The 18,370-nt window shown below is 36.0% G+C and overlaps 1 protein-coding gene across 1 annotated transcript in view; it reads right to left on the bottom strand.

The window, feature by feature from the left end:
* Positions 1–11,525: 11,525 nt before the first annotated feature.
* The window catches only part of LOC142336917 (protein phosphatase 3 catalytic subunit alpha-like), a 110,088-nt gene continuing 103,243 nt past the window's right edge, over positions 11,526–18,370 (bottom strand). Inside the window, exons 9-11 of the mRNA XM_075385900.1 lie at positions 15,970–16,093; positions 15,549–15,704; positions 11,526–11,754 (exon numbers count right to left, since the gene is read on the bottom strand). Coding sequence (XP_075242015.1) covers positions 11,642–11,754; positions 15,549–15,704; positions 15,970–16,093 — 393 coding nt within the window. The 3' untranslated portion in view covers positions 11,526–11,641. The remainder of the gene's footprint in view (positions 11,755–15,548; positions 15,705–15,969; positions 16,094–18,370) is intronic.

The raw sequence follows: 18,370 nt of genomic DNA, 5'->3' as shown, positions 1-18,370 counted from the left end.
AAAAAGTGATTTGTTCAGTCTGTGCACATAACCCACTTTGCTAATATCGATCAAACTCACTCTTCTCATAATCTTCGTTGATTTCGTTTGCTTATTCTTATGCGTGTCAGAATTCAAAATATCATTCTTAGAGCTTCAAAATTATTTGAACATACGATTGTGGATTCTTACCGCCAATCCAAGTTGGGAACTTCAACAAAAATGATGACAGTTTTGCATCTCTACCAATTGAGGTATCACAACATGTATGGCTTGTAAGGTTCTATATAAAATTCAATATAATTTTTTGAATAGCCTAACCCTTACCATCCCAAGTTCTGATTGAAACGAATGAAAAAGCATTGGGAAAAGCCACACATTTTTGAACGAATAATCTGAAGGGAATTTTTTTAATTTAACTTCCCTTGAGAAAGTTTCTGTCAGGTGAGTAACTTTTTCAGCTCTACCCACCAGAAAAACGCATGAAAAGATCCTGTAAGCAAAGTAATTTTGTTTGATTAATTGGCTCATGAAATAACTTTGTATGACCAGTGAGTCGATTGACCCCGTTTTGACCCACGAAAGAACCTCTTTTGACTTTTGAAAAAATGTCTCCACTATAATAGTCTGCGATTAAGCCATGACTCGACCTATGAAAAGATTGATCTAACCATCGTTTTCATCTGTGAAAAAAACGCGTATGATTCCTTGAAAAAAAATTGAATTGACTTATTGTGTGTGCCCATTCGCGTAATTTGGGGCAATATTGTCCTCCTTGACTTCTTGGGTTTTTTAATTAAGTCTAGAGCTCCTTATTTGTTTTAGCATCTTTCAAGCTAATAGTTTAAAAGTTTCTCCCATTGTTTCTTTTACTGAGTGGTCACAGGGCGTTTAGCTGGAGCGTTAATGCTAATGTATCATAATTGGAGGGCAGTAATTTTGAACGAGAAAAAATTACGAAAATAAAAGTCCTAAATATAGCCCACTAACGTCAAGACAATTGCTCTCAAACCACCGGCGAGTGGTTGGCTTTGTCAGTAGCCACGGTTTGGTGAGGCTAGCTTAAGCTTGATTCGACTCTGCAACTTTTAGTTTAATAGCCTTTTAGTTAACAAATAAGAAAATGATATTAAAAAAAATTGCAAAATTTTGCAAAACTTAAAAGAAAAGCTTCCAGATTTCGCACTGAAAATGTTCAAAAACTAGTTTTTATCTCTGGAGTTATGTCACGTAACCCATCTGCAAGACTTGAAAAGCTTTGTTGGTCAGAAATGATCGCTAAACTAAGAAAAGGACAAACATATTCAATAATTTTGAAAACAATTGCAATTCCAACAAACTCTTGCAAAAACTCATGATACAAAAATCTTCAAAACCATTTCAATGTCTTAAGAGGCCATCCAGTAACCCTATTTCAAGCTTTAAATTGTTTCACTGGCTCATAAAGATCCATAACCTTGCCACATAATAGTAATTTTTCGAAAATTTGAAAAGAAATTGAATTTTAACAAAAAAACTGCTAAAGCTGGAGCAACTAAAATATTGATAACCATTCTGGAGCAACTATTCACATTAAGATTCATTTTTTATCACAGCTAAATTGTTTTTAAGATTTTTTCAAATGTTTCGGCAAAAACTCATGATACAAAAATCTTCAAAACCATTTCAATGTCTTAAGAGGCCATCCAGCAACCCTATTTCAAGCTTTAAATTGTTTCACTGGCTCATAAAGATCCATAACCTTGCCACATAATAGTAATTTTTCGAAAATTTGAAGAAAAATTGAATTTTAACAAAAAACTGCTAAAGCTGGAGCAACTAAAATATTGATAACCATTCCAAAACTTGGAAATGTTTTTAAAATTGCTAATATTAAAATCTTGAAAAACATTACATTACATCCAGAAGCTATGCATTAACTTATAATCAAACCCTAGAGGAGGTTATGTGGCTCTTGAGTTTTTAAAATCGCTAAATATTGTCAAATTTGAAGAAATGAACGCTGTTTCATTGCAAATAAATATTTTCAGTAAATTATTATCAAAACCTTAAAGACGTTTTCTGGCCCCTGCATCTGGAAAAACGTGAATAAAGAAAATGTCAAAAAACTTGAAAAAATTTACACGTTTTTTCAAGAAAACGCTAAAAATTGTGATGTTAAAATGTTGAAACCTTTCCACTACTAATAGAAACGATTCAGTAAGCTAATACAAAAACCTAGAGGAGGTTCCTAGACACCTAGGGCTGAAACAAATCAAATCGAAAAATGACAGAAATTTTCAAAATGCTTGAAAAAAATTGTTAAAATTAGTATGAAATTCCGTGTTTTTAGCGAGCGGCTGTTCGAACGTAGCCACGGGGGGGGGGGGGGGGAATGGGTGCGCTAGGGGGTTGATGGGGAGGGTGGAGGGATAGGCAACAGTGGGATGGGGGCAACAGCGTGGTCGGGGTCGGGCAATAGTTGGGGGGTCAAGAGTGGGGGTGTGTTCAACCTCTAACGAAAGCCCTTCACACCATTATTATAAGTCTCCAAATGTTTTAACTGAAATAGAGCTGAAAAGCTCTAAGAGCACTCAATGCCCGCTGGGCGCTACCTGTTTATCTCGTTTTTGAGGACGAAAAGTCAAAAGCGTCTGGCAAAAAATTGTTCAGGCGAAAAACAGCATTAAAGAAGACCGACAGGACTAATATAATTGCTACAAACTTCGTTTGGGAGCAATTAAAAATCTTAAAAACAATTGAGTTTTGGCGTTTTAAGAGTGTTTTCAATACTCGGGGACAGATCATCCTAGTTTTTGCTGCGATACCGGCTTTCTTCAGCCGTCTTCACATTAAGATTCATTTTTTATCACAGCTAAATTGTTTTTAAGCTTTTTTCAAATGTTTCGGTTCTTTGAGTTCTTTAAATGATTAATCTAACCTTTTTGCTTCCTTGCGTCTGCTTTAAGATTTTATTAGATGGCATTTCTTTCTATTCCACTTCAATATTTTAATGTTCATTTATATCAGTACGCATTTCAACAGTTCCAGCTCGGGATGCCCACATTGAAATCTTCCACCTGCATTTTTGTGGATGTCAATGTTGTCTGTCCGTATATCACAATTATAGCTTATCTATTTGAAGGTTCATATATTTTTTGAATGCTTCAAATTCTTTTATGAGAGTTAACAATGGAAAGTTTTTGAACTCTTTTGTAAAAAAAAATTGATGTTTTCTTCAAGTTTCTCTACTTGAAATTTCACCAAAGGTTGTCAAAAAACGAGTCGAAACTTCATGTGCGTTTGCACATTACCCAGCTACCGTGGTCGGGATCTAGATCCATAAAACTACAGTCCTCGACCGAAGTATTCCATGTAAATTGGTCAACCTTGACAGTGTATTAATCAAAAAAGAACCAAACAATATACTGGCGATAAAGCAAGCATTGACTAAAAATAGAAGAAAGTGATCGAATTGTTGTAGTCTAATCACGTTTAAAGGCGTGGTCTGAACCTGTCTTTTTTTTTAAAATGAGCGCTTAATATTGCAAAATGCTGTTACCGCAAGCTATTTCTTACAATTTAACACCTCTCTACTATTTGTGTTTTGAAAGCTCGTCATTCTCATCTTTTTGGTAAAATATTGTTATATTCTCTCTGTTGTTTTGTCAGTTATTAGGAGCCAAAATATTTTTTTTCACGAGATATGGTAATGTTTTCATTTAATAGCAATTGTTTGCAGCTAACAGAAGAACCCTCCTGATATATCCAAACAACTTCTTTTTGCTTCTGTACAATTTTCCTGCGTCAATTTTTTCTCATCTATTATTGCGTGCTTGATTGCAATGTCACTAGACTCACTGTTTGCCCACATTTTTGTCTTCAAAATAGGCGACCCCTGCTCATATAACATTCAATTGAAATACAATTGATCGTAGTTAGGTTTTGAACATTATGCTTGTTGAAGACATTTGTTTCTAGGATCTCTGTGTACTTGTATATGGTCGCACATACAATTTCATTAAGTTTTATGCTTATTTGATTTTTTTCTGTTTTTCGGAAAGCTGTTTATGTATGGCTTGTAGCGTGCTATATCAATTGTGCTATAATTTTTTTGAATAGCCTAATTTGTCCATGATGATTAAAACGCTATTAATGTCACTTTCGGATCAGTACCTCAAAGTGTGATAGGAAAGCCACAAGGAAGTATTCCACTTTGTGCAGGAACGTCCTTTGGGAGTGAGTCTTTTACAAAAAGAGATTTTTCACTAAAAGTTGCTTAAGATTTTAAATCCTGACTTTTTCAATTACCTTTCTCTTTTAAACTTCGCTCTTCAAATTTTTTTTAATCCCCTTCGTTCTTAGCTTTATCTTTGTAAGTAGCTCTTTTAATTTGCTCTCTCCTTTAACTCAGAGCCTCATTGGGGCTGACTCTCAACATGAGCCAAATTGACAGACTTTTATCTGAGGCTAGAATGACAGCAGAAGAATCAACGCAAGATGACAGCGATTTTATTGAAGTAAGGAATAAAAGAAAACGTTTCAGCAAGGTGCCAACTCCAATCAACAACGTAAGACCGATGATTGTTTCAATTGATCCAAGACCATCACAAATTCAGTTTGCAAAATCAATCAGGTCAAAGTTTCCAGCCGTCAAGATTAAGCAAATAAGAGAACTGAAGAACAACATCGACTTTTTATTCAGCCAGAGGACCTCACTTCAACAGAATGCTCGATGCTGTCACTAAACCTAAATCAGGCCTTTCCAAATGCCAAAGTGAATGCCAGGAATACACTTCCTAAGCCTAAAACTAAACCAAGTTTTGTCATTGTAAACGTTCATCACAGCATTACTGAAGATGAGGTAAAAGAAGAACTTTTAAATAACAACGTAATGAACGTCATCAAAGTTTCACGAATAACAAGTCGAGCAACGGGCCAACCAACAAAATTAATAAGCGTGATTACGGAATCAAACAATCAAGTCAACGCAGCTCAAAAACATGGCGTCAAGATAGGCTGGCAGCTATATATCAGCTATCCCGGTGTGAAGCAAGCCGAGAACCACCACATGTTATGCAATGCTTCAAGTGTAAAAAATTTGGCCACTCATCAAGGGATTGCACTAATGCAATTCGATGTCTTCTCTGCTCGAAATATTATAGTGTTAAAGAATGCACTGTTGCAAAAGAAAATGCCAAATGCTCAAACTGTGGCGGTGCTCATGCGACAGTTTTTCGATGCTGTCCAGCATATCAGCATAAGTTAGCAGAGGCCTCACAAAAGATAAATGAGAACAAATTCTCAGCCGTAGCTAATAAACTGAACTCTCAAGCAAAGAGTGATCTAACGCCATGAACGGAAAAATTGCTGTTCTAGTTGCTGAATTTTTGAGCAAGACACGAACAGTTCTTAACACTATGTCCTACAGTGACATTATAAATATTGTCTCTAACAGCGCCTCACTTATTTTCAATGAAAAAATTGATGGTCAGAGAATACATGACAGCATAAAAAGCGCAAACACAGCTCCTGTTATTTCAATTCAAACAAACAATTTTCCAAACAGCCAAATTTTTTCGCAAAATGGATAAGCTCAAGATTTTGCAATGGAACTGTCGCTGACTAAACAACAAATTAAGTGATCTGATTTTCTTCTCAACAGAAGAAGAAATAGATGTAATTTGTTTGAATGAAGTTAAGAACCGGAAATAAACAACCTTCCTCAACAACTACATCGTTGCAACGGAAACAACGGTCATCATGGCTCTGCTATCTTTGTGAAGAACAGCATTGTTATCAAGCAAATAGAACCAGTAGAAAAAGAAACTGATAGCAATGGAAGAACATTAGAAACACTTAAAAATTGCCTGAAGTTGCAGTCTTTCGATGATTTTTGGATAAGAACTGCTTACAATTCCCCTGGAAAGCCGCTCTCGACCGATAAAATATTTTCAGGAAAGTTTAGAAATGTCTTCATATTTGGCGACTCCAGTGCTCCCCACCATGAAACAAACTGCTCCTACGATTCTGAAAATAGGGAAAAGCTCACAAATATTATTGACGAGGGCACTTTTAAACTGCTGAACAAATGCAAAAATATGTTAGATCTGCACTTTTGCGATAATTCACTTTTTGCCCCTTTTAACTACTTTCAATTATCAGAAGATTTAGGCAGCGATCACAAAGTTACATTTACAACCCTTAACCTGAGAAAAGGTGAAGTTATTCAACTAAAATCAAAAATCAACTACAGAAAGTTTAGAGAACATGCAAGAAAATTACACAGATCATCAAATCTCAGGCCTGTGAAGTATCCAAAAAAGAATGAATTAAATCAGTTTAGCACCAGTTTAATTGAATTAATACACAAATATTTGGAAGACTCCTGCATTAACAAAAAAGAGTTTCCCTACAGTGTTGAGACGCAAAATCTGATAAAAATGTGGATAAAAAGGCGAAGAGAGCTCAAAATAGCAGTTGGCGATCACTATACCTCTTTTAGAAATTTATACCTCTTTATAAATTACCTACAGAAAAAAATTAAACAATCAATGATGCGATCAGAAGACAGAGAAAGGGCAAAGATCTTGTGAAAGAACCAAATAATAAAAACGAGCCCAAACAAAAAACAGCAAAATACCCAAAATTATTCTACAAAAATTGCGTGGCGGTCACCGACAAGGAGAAAAGTGAAGTGTTCAAACAGCTGCTAAAAGACAAAATGAAAAATCACGAAACGGATTCTTTAATAATTTCTGAACTCTGCGACAATATTGAAAATGAAACAGAAGCAATAATTAATACAAATGAACATACTGAACAACTTGGCATTGTGGTTACACCAAAAGAATTGGATGAAACCTTAAGAGACGAGACGAAAAAACATACCCTGGGCCAGACAAAATCTGCTAAAAAATCCTTGAAGAATTACCCAAGAATGCTAAAACCCTTGCCTGTCTCCTCATATCTAGCTCCATAAACAAATCGTTCGTTCCAGTTAACCGGAAAGAATCCCAGATAAAATTGAGAAGACAAAGACCGATCGAAGGCTGAAATTTAGTCTTACAAAAGACCAACCCATTAGTCTTACAAATTGCATAGCCAAAATATATGAAACTGTTGTGTAAAATTTTGTTATGGAATATTGTGAAAGCCAAAAAATATTCGGCGAGACTCAGAGTGCTTACAGGAAACAACGCTGCACCACAGACAACCTCATTAAAATCATTCAGCCAGCACGTCAGTGAAGCCTTTTAGTGGTCAGAACTGGTTGGTTTCGTATGCTTGGATATCGAAAAAGCGTTCGATGCTGTATGGCGCCTATGGATCGTGCACAAATTAAACTCGATAGGTCTAAACAATGCAGTCATAAGGTGGATAAATTCATTCTTATCGCAAAGGAATGTGTTCGTAAAGATAAACTGCACTGTCAGTGATAGTTTCAGCCCGACAGCTGGAGTACCTCATGGGGGCGTAATTGCACCCATTCTCTTTCTCATTTACGTCAGTGGTTTGCCGAAAATAAAAGTCCAGATCTCATAGTTCGCTGACGACTTTGCTCTCTACTATAGGTCACGATCCCCCCAAATTAATAGAAAAACATCTCCACTCATCACTGAATAGTCTAATCAATTGGTGCTTATCATTGAAAATCAAAATTAACCCAAATAAAACTCATTACCTGATCTTTAAAAACCCCTCAAAGAAAGAATCTTCTCTAGAGCTCAACATAAAAGGAATATCCATCCAGAAGACACAATCGATAAAATTCTTAGGTATCAATCTTACTCCACACCTCGAGTGGAATGAACATTGCAAAGAATTAATACGAAGAGCGAATAGCAGGCTATTTCAACTCTGGAATCTTAGTAACCTAAACGTTAACGAAGAAAGCCTAATTTTGGTTTACAAATCTTGGATCAGACCACCATTTCTGTACTCAAATGCTTGCTGGCTGGATCAATCCCATGCCCTTATCAATAGAATACAAAACGTTCAAAACCAAGCCCTTCGAATTTGCCTTCGAAAACCAAGATGGTACCAGACTCAAAAACTCCACGAAGAGGCAAACTTGAAGTCAGTCAGGGAAATGCATATTAAACTGGCGAACGGTTATAATCAAAGAGCAATCAAACACAACATGCTGTCAGTATCAGAGCTGATATATAAGAAACGACAGTGCCCACTCAACTCTTGCAAAAGCACTCTTCATCATCTAAATTACTAAATCTTCTAGCCGGATACACAACAGACTAGAGACTAAGACTACTGCTCAGAATAACGATCAACTAAACAGAAGGAGGATCAATCCCAGTTTAATCCCCGAAATCCAATATCCAAGGTCTTTATCTTTCAAACAACAGAAATGGGCTCAATGACAGAAGAAAAGCAAAAACTGAGAAAGGAAAACTAAGGAAACAGGAAAACAGTACAACAACAAACAGGAAAAAAGATTGACTGATAGTGCAAATGAAAAACTGGCAGTCGGATAACCAAAAGTAGCTGTCGAATAGCACAGTTGCGAAGAGCACAAAAAAGTTTAATAAAGTAAACACAACTACGGTTCGGTTCCAACTCCAACAACTTTACATTTATTTTCTTGAGACGTTTCCTCCATCCAATGAACTGCATCAAACTTCTAACGTCTTGAAGAAGAGGAAAGTAGCGTAGTTGTCAAAAGGCGTGGATTATTAACGATAGAAACAACATTTCTTTTCTCCGACCGCGGTTCGAGTCCAGCTCAGTTGCCTCCAACTTTCCTTAATGTAATTAAATTTTTTTCCCGCTATATTAACAATATGGAAAACAACAGAACAATCAAACGTGCTAAATGTATTCGGCCAGCCGCTCGCCTAGTCAATTTGGGGCCAAATACAATTCAGTTTTCGTCATTCTCTGTCCGTCTCATTCAATTGTCTTCATCTGTTTGGCCAGCCGCTCGCCTAGTCATTTCGGGGCTAAACAGATCACGGCTGTCATCAAAATCTCAATGCATAGTTATTGACCAATTTTTATGCCTTCTTTCGAAGCCTCTCATTCTTACTTTACTGATGACTATTTTATTATTTTCCTCACTTCACTGATTTAAAAAGAAAACGTCTGTGAGATTAAACAAAAACATTCACTCTTGTGCTGCGCGTGGTTTGGTTTCAGTGGTTTTATGGTTTAGGCTAGCGTAGCACTTTTATTTGTCAATTTCCTAATTCTGTCACTTTTATAATAATGCTTTTTAAAGTCAGAAACAACGCTTTTGTTTATTGTTTTTCTACCTCTCTTCATCAATCATAACCGTTCCTTTTTCTCACGTCAATCTTTTCTTTTTTTTTGACATCGAAGCAGGACTAATTGAAATCAGGGCCATCGATCTAAGCCCTAGCTATAATTGAATCAAGCGGACAGTAGCATATTTGAATGAAAGCTGATTTTTTGTAGCATCATATATGACACTAAGCGCTGACCGCTAATAAAACAGCACAACTGGGAGCTTCGGTTCGAAATTGTTCAATTCAGTTTGTTGATCTCCGTTTTAAATTCGCAACGACTTAAACATTGAAAGAACGAAGCTTTGGATCAAAAAACCTGCAGAAAAATAAGTCAACTTAGTGCAGTGAACTAATATCTCGAAGAAACAGAACATCAACACACGTGGGTTCGAGTCACACCCACGCCCATCGAGCATTTAAAATTTTCCCAATTCAACTTTATTTTATTTTTGTTTTTATTCATCATACTTACTTGAAGAAATTATCACACTCACTTTAAACAATTTTCACGAGGCTAGCCACAAAAACGATCCACTAGCGTTTGTATGCGTCAAGTGCAGCCAGCAGAAGTCCTCCATGATACTTGAAATGGCTGAGTGCATCTGAGGCAGAGGAAGTCTTCTACTGCAGTTATATAGAACTTAACAAGAACATGTCTTAACAAGAACTTCTCAAACTCATTTTTTTTATAAACTAAAAAACTCTTCCTACTGTGTATATAACTGTGTATATAACTTCTTTCACCTCTGTTTGTACATAAATTGTATTGTATAGGGTGCTATAATTTTTTTTTGAATAGCTCCACCCTTGCCGGTCCCAAGTCCTTAATGAAAAAGCACTTGGAAAAACCACACATTTTTGACTGCAAAATCTGAAGGCAAGTTTTTTTTAACTTTCGTTGAGAATGTTTCTGACAGATGAGTAACTTTTACCTACATACCAGAAAAACGCATGAAAAGATCTTGTAAGCAAAATATTTTTGCTTGATTAATTGGCTCATGAAAAGACACTGTATGACCCATGAATCGAAAACATTTTTTAGCTATGTGGACCAACGAGAAGACCCTGTTTTGACCCATGAAAAGAACCTGTATTGACCTATGATGAAATTTCTCGACTGTAATAGTCTATGATAAGACCATGACTCGACCCATGAAAAGAGTTAGCTCTCTATCTATGCAAAGAACGCGTATGACCCCTTGAAAAATAATTCAATTGACTTTATTGTGTGTGTTCGACCCTGTAATTTGGCTCAATATTGTCCTCCTTGGTTCCTTGGGTCTTTTCATAATGCCTAGTGCTCCTTATTTGTTTTAGCATCTTTCAAGCTATCAGTTTAAAGGTTTTCTCCCATTGTACCCTTTACTTAGAGGGAATAGAGCGTTTAGCTGGAGCGTTACTGCGTTAATGTATCATAATGGGAGTGCTGTAATTTCGAATGGGAAAAAGTTACAATAATAAAGACACCAATTGATGAAGATTTAAGTTTTGCTTATGAGTACCAAGATCTTCAGCTTCATTTTTCTGAGGAGAATTTCAGATTAGTTAAAACTTTTTTTCCAATTTTTGAACAGTCTGATATCTCCGCAAGGATAAGAATTCGCTGTACTTTTTTTTCTATGCTGACATCAGTCAGAAGATTTGAAAACGAGGGTAGGAATAAAGAAAATTTGGATATGCAGTTGAAAAAAGTTTTAAAAGTTTTTTTTCTGCTTTCAAATTCAAACTAACATTTGGGTCATGTCTGGAGTTCATGCAATAATCCGTTTCCTGAAATTGCAGTTTTGCAATCATGTTTGTCTGGCATGTCAATTTTCGATAAGGGACCTCAGACTATGCTATCTTGCAGTAGATCACACAAGAATTCATACAAAATTAGCGTTGATAAGCAGTTTAAGGCACTTATGGACAACATTTATTGTTATTATTCGCCGCCCAGAATACGTCGACATCGAGTAAACTCATTACAAATTAAGAGCTTTTTCGTGAAAAGACCACAAAGACAATGTCTTTAAAAAGAAATTTAAAATTAATTATGTTTTTTTGATGATTTTCATTTTTTTAGTGTTCGCAATCATAGCTTAATTTTATTTCATTTGGATTTTTTGTTGTGAAATGCATTGGCAGGATCTTCTCCGTTTGCACCCCCCCCCCCCCCCCCCCCTCCTCCTCCCCTCCCTCCCCATTTTAGTAGTGAGTGCATATTATTTGCACCCCAAGAGTGCTCGTCATATTTTTACATAATTATTTGCTATGTAATATGTAATGCACGTCCTCTATATTAGGGGGTTGCATAAAGTACTGGGTGGAGGGGCTGGGGTACAAACGGAAAAGTTTGCGTTTTCCGATTGTGGAGATCAATTGCGAAGTGATCGTTGACTTCAGTCAAATCGGCATCAGTCAAAATTTAGTTGTTTCTATGGTGATGACTTCTGGCTGCCATAACTCTTGTCGTTCTTGTTCTTCTTCCGCTTCTTCTTAACACCACCACTTTTGGTAGATCCAGCAGAACTCAAGGATGATACTGTACCTAAATTATATTTATAATTTGTTACAGTACTACTTAAAATGCATATATAATGTTCCCGCCTGATATACATAACCCCCTTCCCCGGGGTTAAGCATAGGGCATTAATTTGCATTTGATATTAAAGTAAAATATTACAGAAAAAGTAGGCTCTTGGACAAAAAACAGGACCGAATAACGTCGGCGAGTCGAGTTGCTCTCAAACAACTGGCGAGCAGTTGGCTTCGGTAGTAGCTTGCTCTGGCACACCACTACACCATTAATTTTTTCCTTCTCAGCAGCTTCGGTGTATTGTTCATTTCAAATTTTAGTAGTATCTAAGAGGGCTGATAACGGACTTAATGTCCTCCGGGATTCACTTGTTCCACCCCTTTTGAAGATGAATAGTCAAAATCTTCAGACAAACCAATCATTCGAAAAAAGCAAAGTGTAGGAAAACTGAGAGAAAAGACTGCAAAAACGTCGAAATTAGGACGAGAAAACTGGCGAAAATCATCCCTAAAAACCGCAGGTAGAAAGTCGTCCAAAACGGGTGGGGAAAATCTTGTAAAAAGGGTCGGAAAATATTCAAAATATGTCCGGAGAACGCTTAAACGCCCGTAGCAAGGTGTGATGTTGTCCCTGAAACGTTCGTCTACTGTTATATACTCTGCCAAACATACTTCATTAAAACCGTTATTATCTAAGATTTAAAACCGTATCTAGGACGTCTTAATGAGTTCACTGGTTGTTGTAAGACAAGTCAATGCGCATTTCGTGGTGCCATTTATTTTCATATCACAGACCAATCAACCGATTGTTTTCTTATCAAACCTCAAACAAAGTGGAAGGCAATATTGGCTTCCTAATCAATAATTGGTACTACAGAATGAAAATCAGCTACTGCTCGGACTATGTCTTTTGCGGCGAAATATCGCGCAGAGAAGAAAGAGGACAAGATCAACACCGATGGTACTGTACAGGACCTACAGGTTATCAATCTCTTTCTTAGTATCTGCGGGCAAGATCCAATTATTAAACTTCCAGCCTAATTAATCCTAGTAATTTCATATACACTCCGTATAAAAACACCAGATTGGCGATTCCAAAATTATATTTCTCCTAAAGAGAGAGTTGTAACGGCAGAAAGGGCTAAATTTCTCTCCGTAATACAAGGTGTAGGGGAGTCAGACGAGGACTTCCTAGCAAGTCTTAGAGAAGAAGCACTCTATTTTGACTTCGAAAATATGAAAACAGCGGCCAAACCCGAAGAAGAGTTGGTAAAAATAAAGTTTATCTCAGGTTTGAGGGACCCTGAAGCAAAATTTAGACTACTAGACGGTATTAAAGCAAAACCAGCAATTTCGATTACTAAAATGACTACGTGCTTACAGTTCAGAAGTCACGCAATTTATTTTTGCAAGTTCTTCACCAGGTAATTAGTCTTTTATTGTGAAAGAAGAAGTTGGGTTCAACTTTAAAAAGACCTTTCAAGAACGAAATGAAAAATTTACGGCTAATAAAAGCAACAACGGCTAATATCTGCACTAGATGTGGAAGTAAGCTACACTCTAGTAGACCTTGTCCAGCGCTAAGTAAAAAATGCATATTCTGTGCAAAAGGCGGGACACTTCTCAAAAATATGTAGAAGCAAACCCCAACAAAATTCAGGTAAGTACGATAAACAGAATTACTTTTGCGAAGAAAATATTTCTTCAGAGCAAGCATCTCCACAATCGGAGCTGGCCATTTTTTTATAATAGAGAACAGATCTTTAGCATGTCTGCGACATGGGAATATAACTCAATAAATAACTGCAAAGTAAAAATGCAGGTAGACACAGGTGCAGATAGCACAGTGATATCATGGAAAATATTGACTGAGCTTGGTAGAACTCATTTCAATGGTAAGATAAGACATCTCGATGCTTATGATGGTCATCAATAACGCTTCTGGAACACTTACTTGTGACGCTGAGTGGAACGGAAGCTGGCTCACACAAAAACAACTTGCGGTTGTGCAGTTTGATAAAGAATTTTGACTAATTGGTAGAGATCCTCTACCCAAGCACAATGTGAACAACATCTTAACCGAGCACCACAAGAGCCACGAGAAGCCTGCACGAACATCAACAAGAAGCAGTAAACAGCCGGACAGATTTGGCGAACCCATACTTGCCATAATCTTGCTTAAAAAGGCGGGAGTATGTAGTGGTTTCAAAAAACATCAAGAAACTTGAAAGTTTTGTTAAATTTTCAACGAAAGAAGAACTTACCTGACGAACTTTGTCAATAAGTAATGGCAACAGAACTAAACTCAAATCTAATTCATTCTTGGCGCTGTCATTATCTTATTGACCTATCAATCATATGTCAGAAGTAAATTCTCCCGCCAACAGAAACCTTATTCTAACATTCACCGACCTCCAACTAATGAACTTGATTATATCTGGGCCATATATGATTCTCATGAAAGGTTGATGAAAATAGAAAATCACATTTGGGATTTCGAACTAAACTTAATTCGCAACTCAATCATGTAAAATATTTTTAGCTAATTTAATTTTTTTTGTACATTTTCGCATAAATAATTAGTATAAATACTAGCTAGTTTTTGTATATTTTCAGTTCCAATTTTAATTTAAAATTCAACTTATTGAATTCTTTGACCCTTGTTATCGACCACGAGAGATACATTGTCAGCTCATAGTTATCTTCATTGTTTTAATGCTTTCCCTGATCTATCTGATTTCTAGTCTGATTCTGACTTTGATTCTCGTTTGAGTGACAGCACTCCTTCAATTTGTAATAATTGGGCCTCTGAGCAACGTGGGTAACCTATCTGGGTATTTTTTACAATTTTCATTCAGGTAGATATAATAGACCTTTTATCAGAGCTGAAAACATTAACACTGTCATTATGGCAATTTTCGGGCTAAAACTTGGGCGTAAATGGCTCAAAACACCTTAATATGACCTCTTCTGAAACCAAAAGGATCTACTCTAATTCTTGGAACAGATTGAAAATTAATTGAAATGTTCATTTTGACTAGGGAATCAACCTGCACCTGTATCCCAAATTTTGGCGCAACTTGCAGGACTTGTAAAACTTGCATTTTTTGTGCCCAGTACTGATATAGACTTGGAGTTTGATCTGTTTATTCAAAAGTTCTGCAAAAAAGTCATTCAGAATAAAAGTGGGTCTAAGAACATCAAAATTGGAATCGATTACACCATAATTGAATGAAGTGAAAGTGCATCCCAAGTAATCTCTCAATCAAAAACTTTCTCCTTAGGCCTGATCACGGAGGAACTAACTAGATTATGACTGTATAACGCTACGTATAACAATTGTCTGGATGTGTTTACACATGCGTAATGGTGAATATTTTTTTAACAGAGACAAGACAGGGCTTTCTCTTTTTGAGTCAAAACTAACAATACAACTCTAACAAAACTAACAATACAATACAATCAAAACTAACAACAAGGTTCTGAGAGAACTGCTCGGAGATTTGACGCCCTCGAGCCTTACCACTTAATTTTGTTTCTTAAGACAAAAAGTCAAATGGTATGACAAAAAAAAATCAGACAAAAATCATACGAAAAATTGGATGTAAAATAATTGTAACAAACTTTGTTTAAGAGCAATTAAAAAACAGGAATCAACGACACATCCAAGCAGTATTTTATGATAACAATCTCTTCTTCATTTCTCGATATTATTATTAATGAATTGAGAGTGTATATGGATATAATATTAACTGCAATCGCACTTGATAAAACAAGGGATTTGTGGGATAATGAGAGAGGCCTTACTGGCAGTATCGCTGACTGGCATCTGTTCGTTCTCCGAGTCCAGTTTCTGAGCCTCTTTAAAACTGAGTCTCCTTCCTGCCTGTACCACCCTCGCCTCTCTACTCTTCTCCTCTCCTGTCAAAATGTCTTTCCTCAGCTGCTCGTTGTCACTGAGACCTGCAAAATATACACAAACGGCGGCATTTGGATAAAATAAATCTTAAAAGCAAATTTTTGGTCTGTTTTCAAACGAATTTCAAGTCAAAATCGGTGATTTTTAGTCCCATATTAAAGCCCCCTGGCTTATAATTACCAGAATTTGGCCTTGGTTGAGATGATGATCCAGACTAGAATTTGATAAGGCAATAACCCAGCATTCTCAGCGCATAATAGTAAACTTTTCACACTGTTTTTTGCTCTGGTCAATAGCAAAGGGGAGTACCTTTCATCTTGATTGCTAGATCGTTGTCCTCTGCCACGTTGTCATAGTAATCTGCCATTTTGCTCACTGCCTTCACTTTGTTCAACAAAGTATCGTCTATCTCACTGGCACGCGACAATTCCTCCTAGAAAACAAACAAAAAACCTTGCATTGCACAGAATGTTACAACATGTCTCAAATTTGTCAAAAACTTTTCTCTCTTCCGAGAAAAAAAATTCCTTTGGTTATCAATTTTGCAAAGCTAAAATTGATGCAATTTTTCTTTAATAACCTTGGGTACGACTTACTTTAATATCTAAAATGAAAGGTTCAGATACATCGTTATGATATAATTTGCATATATAAATAAGCATTGTCACAGTATTTTGCAGAAAATCAAATTCAAACAAGAGCAATCAGTTGCCGAGAAAGATTAAATAAACACAAACAAAAATGTATAAAAACAAATTGCTCCGATCGGTTGACACAAGAAAAATAGCAAAAAATAAGTGACTGGATATGATTAGATCAAGAACTCAAAAAGAGAAACTAAAAAGTTGAGATCACATTTATCAATTTATTTTTCACTTTTCTTAATTTTTTTCGCTTTTAATAAGCCAAATTTATATCAAGTTCACTACCCAGTTTGACTCAAGATCTAGTTTGAACGTTTCCTAAAAACTAACGAATAGAAAAAGTCACCAGAAAGAATTGATGATTAAGTCAAATTCTGCTTCTCTGGCAAGATGTTACTAAAATAAACTTAAATTGTTTTATTATTGGAGTGAAAATAAAAAACGGATTTCTATAGAACTTGCGTTAAATCAGACTGCTAATCAATTTGCCACAAAATGGGACATCAAAAGGATTGAAGTCATTACAGGTCAATGGATTCAAGGTTGTTGAATAGAATTTTCTCGCTTCGTTCCTCGCGAATGTTAGGTTTTTGAATGTGCCATAAGGAAGCATATATGTCATTTTGCTGACAAAATTTATTTCCAAAAATAACTGTTCAATAAAAAATGTTCTCTGAAAGATAAATTGCAGATTCAAGAGGTAGAGATGAAAAAAATCTACAAACAATTACGGTTTTTGTAAACTATACTAATTTTCTTTCCTGATTTAAGTTTTTTCATTTCTTTTATTTGTAGCGAAATTATAATAATTCTTTTTTGCATTTTCTGTTGACTGTAATCACTACGAAAATAAAGACCAAACACGTTGAGTACAATTTTGCTTTAAATAGGTTTTTATCAAATAATGGAGGGACTTATTCATGAGAACTATTTGAGGAACTTTAATATTGATATTGTTTTTTTTATAAAAACTATCTTAATCTTAGTTATAAGAAAAAAGTTGCCCTTGTATAATTTTTTTCTCTCTTAGTTTGTTTGGTTCTTGAATCAGTTTTGTTTTCATAACATTCTCAGCATTAACTTATATGACGTCCGCATAGTTCAATTAATGGGTTGGAGGTGAGGGCTCGTAATCAACCTTTACATGCAGTGAGATTTTTGCGTAGTGAATGAAAGAACGATTAGCCGATCAGAATTGAGTATTTATATTCGAATTTAAATGGGTAAAAACGTTCTAATATACGTAGAAAGTTCCGAAGAAGTTCAGTTAACCTAAATTTAAGTAAATATCACCACAATATGTATCGATTAAGGTGGTTTTTGGCTTAATATTTTTAAGTTTTCTAGGCAATTGTTGACTGAATACGAACTGATTTGACGTCAATGATATCAGACTAAAAAACCTGTTAAATGAGCATAAAAATCTTGCCGTCTAAATTTCACTTGATACATTGAACATAATAATGCTAATATTGAATTGTACGTTTTACAATTGTACGTTGTTTTTCAGAACACGTCTTAATGCTTATACGTTGTTGCTTTACTATACGTTGATGCTTGATGAGTTGAATTCCCGAACTACAGTTTTTGTTACTGAATTAATATGGTGCCGCCTCGAAATCGAGCCAATTTTCCAAAACAAATAGTATATGGGAAAATTACTCCTGTGAAATCATTACCAATTAGTCACAGAATTTGTATAAACTTAAGTACAGAACGCGTGTTCTTCTGAAACGCGTGATGCTTATTGAATTATCGCTACCTTGATTACCCGTTGCAATGGTGGTCGACAATCCAGCGTTATGGGAACTGGTCACAACCGAACAAACCTATTGCGAGGACCTTGAAAATATCTGCAGCGGTTACCTCGAGCTTTCGCAGAGAAAGGGGAACGACATCAAAAATGACAATCACTCTTCAATCTTTAACAGAACGTCTTGGTACTCATATACAGCCCACGAACCACGTAAAAATAAACAATCAAAAAACTGCAGAATTAATCCTCCAGATGGGGATCTGATCTACCGAGCAACTGCCCAACAAGAACAGAAAAAAAACTCCAACGG

The sequence above is a fragment of the Convolutriloba macropyga genome, chromosome 3, assembly GCF_964194025.1.
Source record: "Convolutriloba macropyga chromosome 3, txConMacr16.3, whole genome shotgun sequence".
Taxonomy (NCBI): Eukaryota; Metazoa; Xenacoelomorpha; order Acoela; family Convolutidae; genus Convolutriloba; species Convolutriloba macropyga.
Note: the sequence above shows the minus strand (reverse complement) of the source record. Positions and strands in the feature narration are given on the sequence as shown.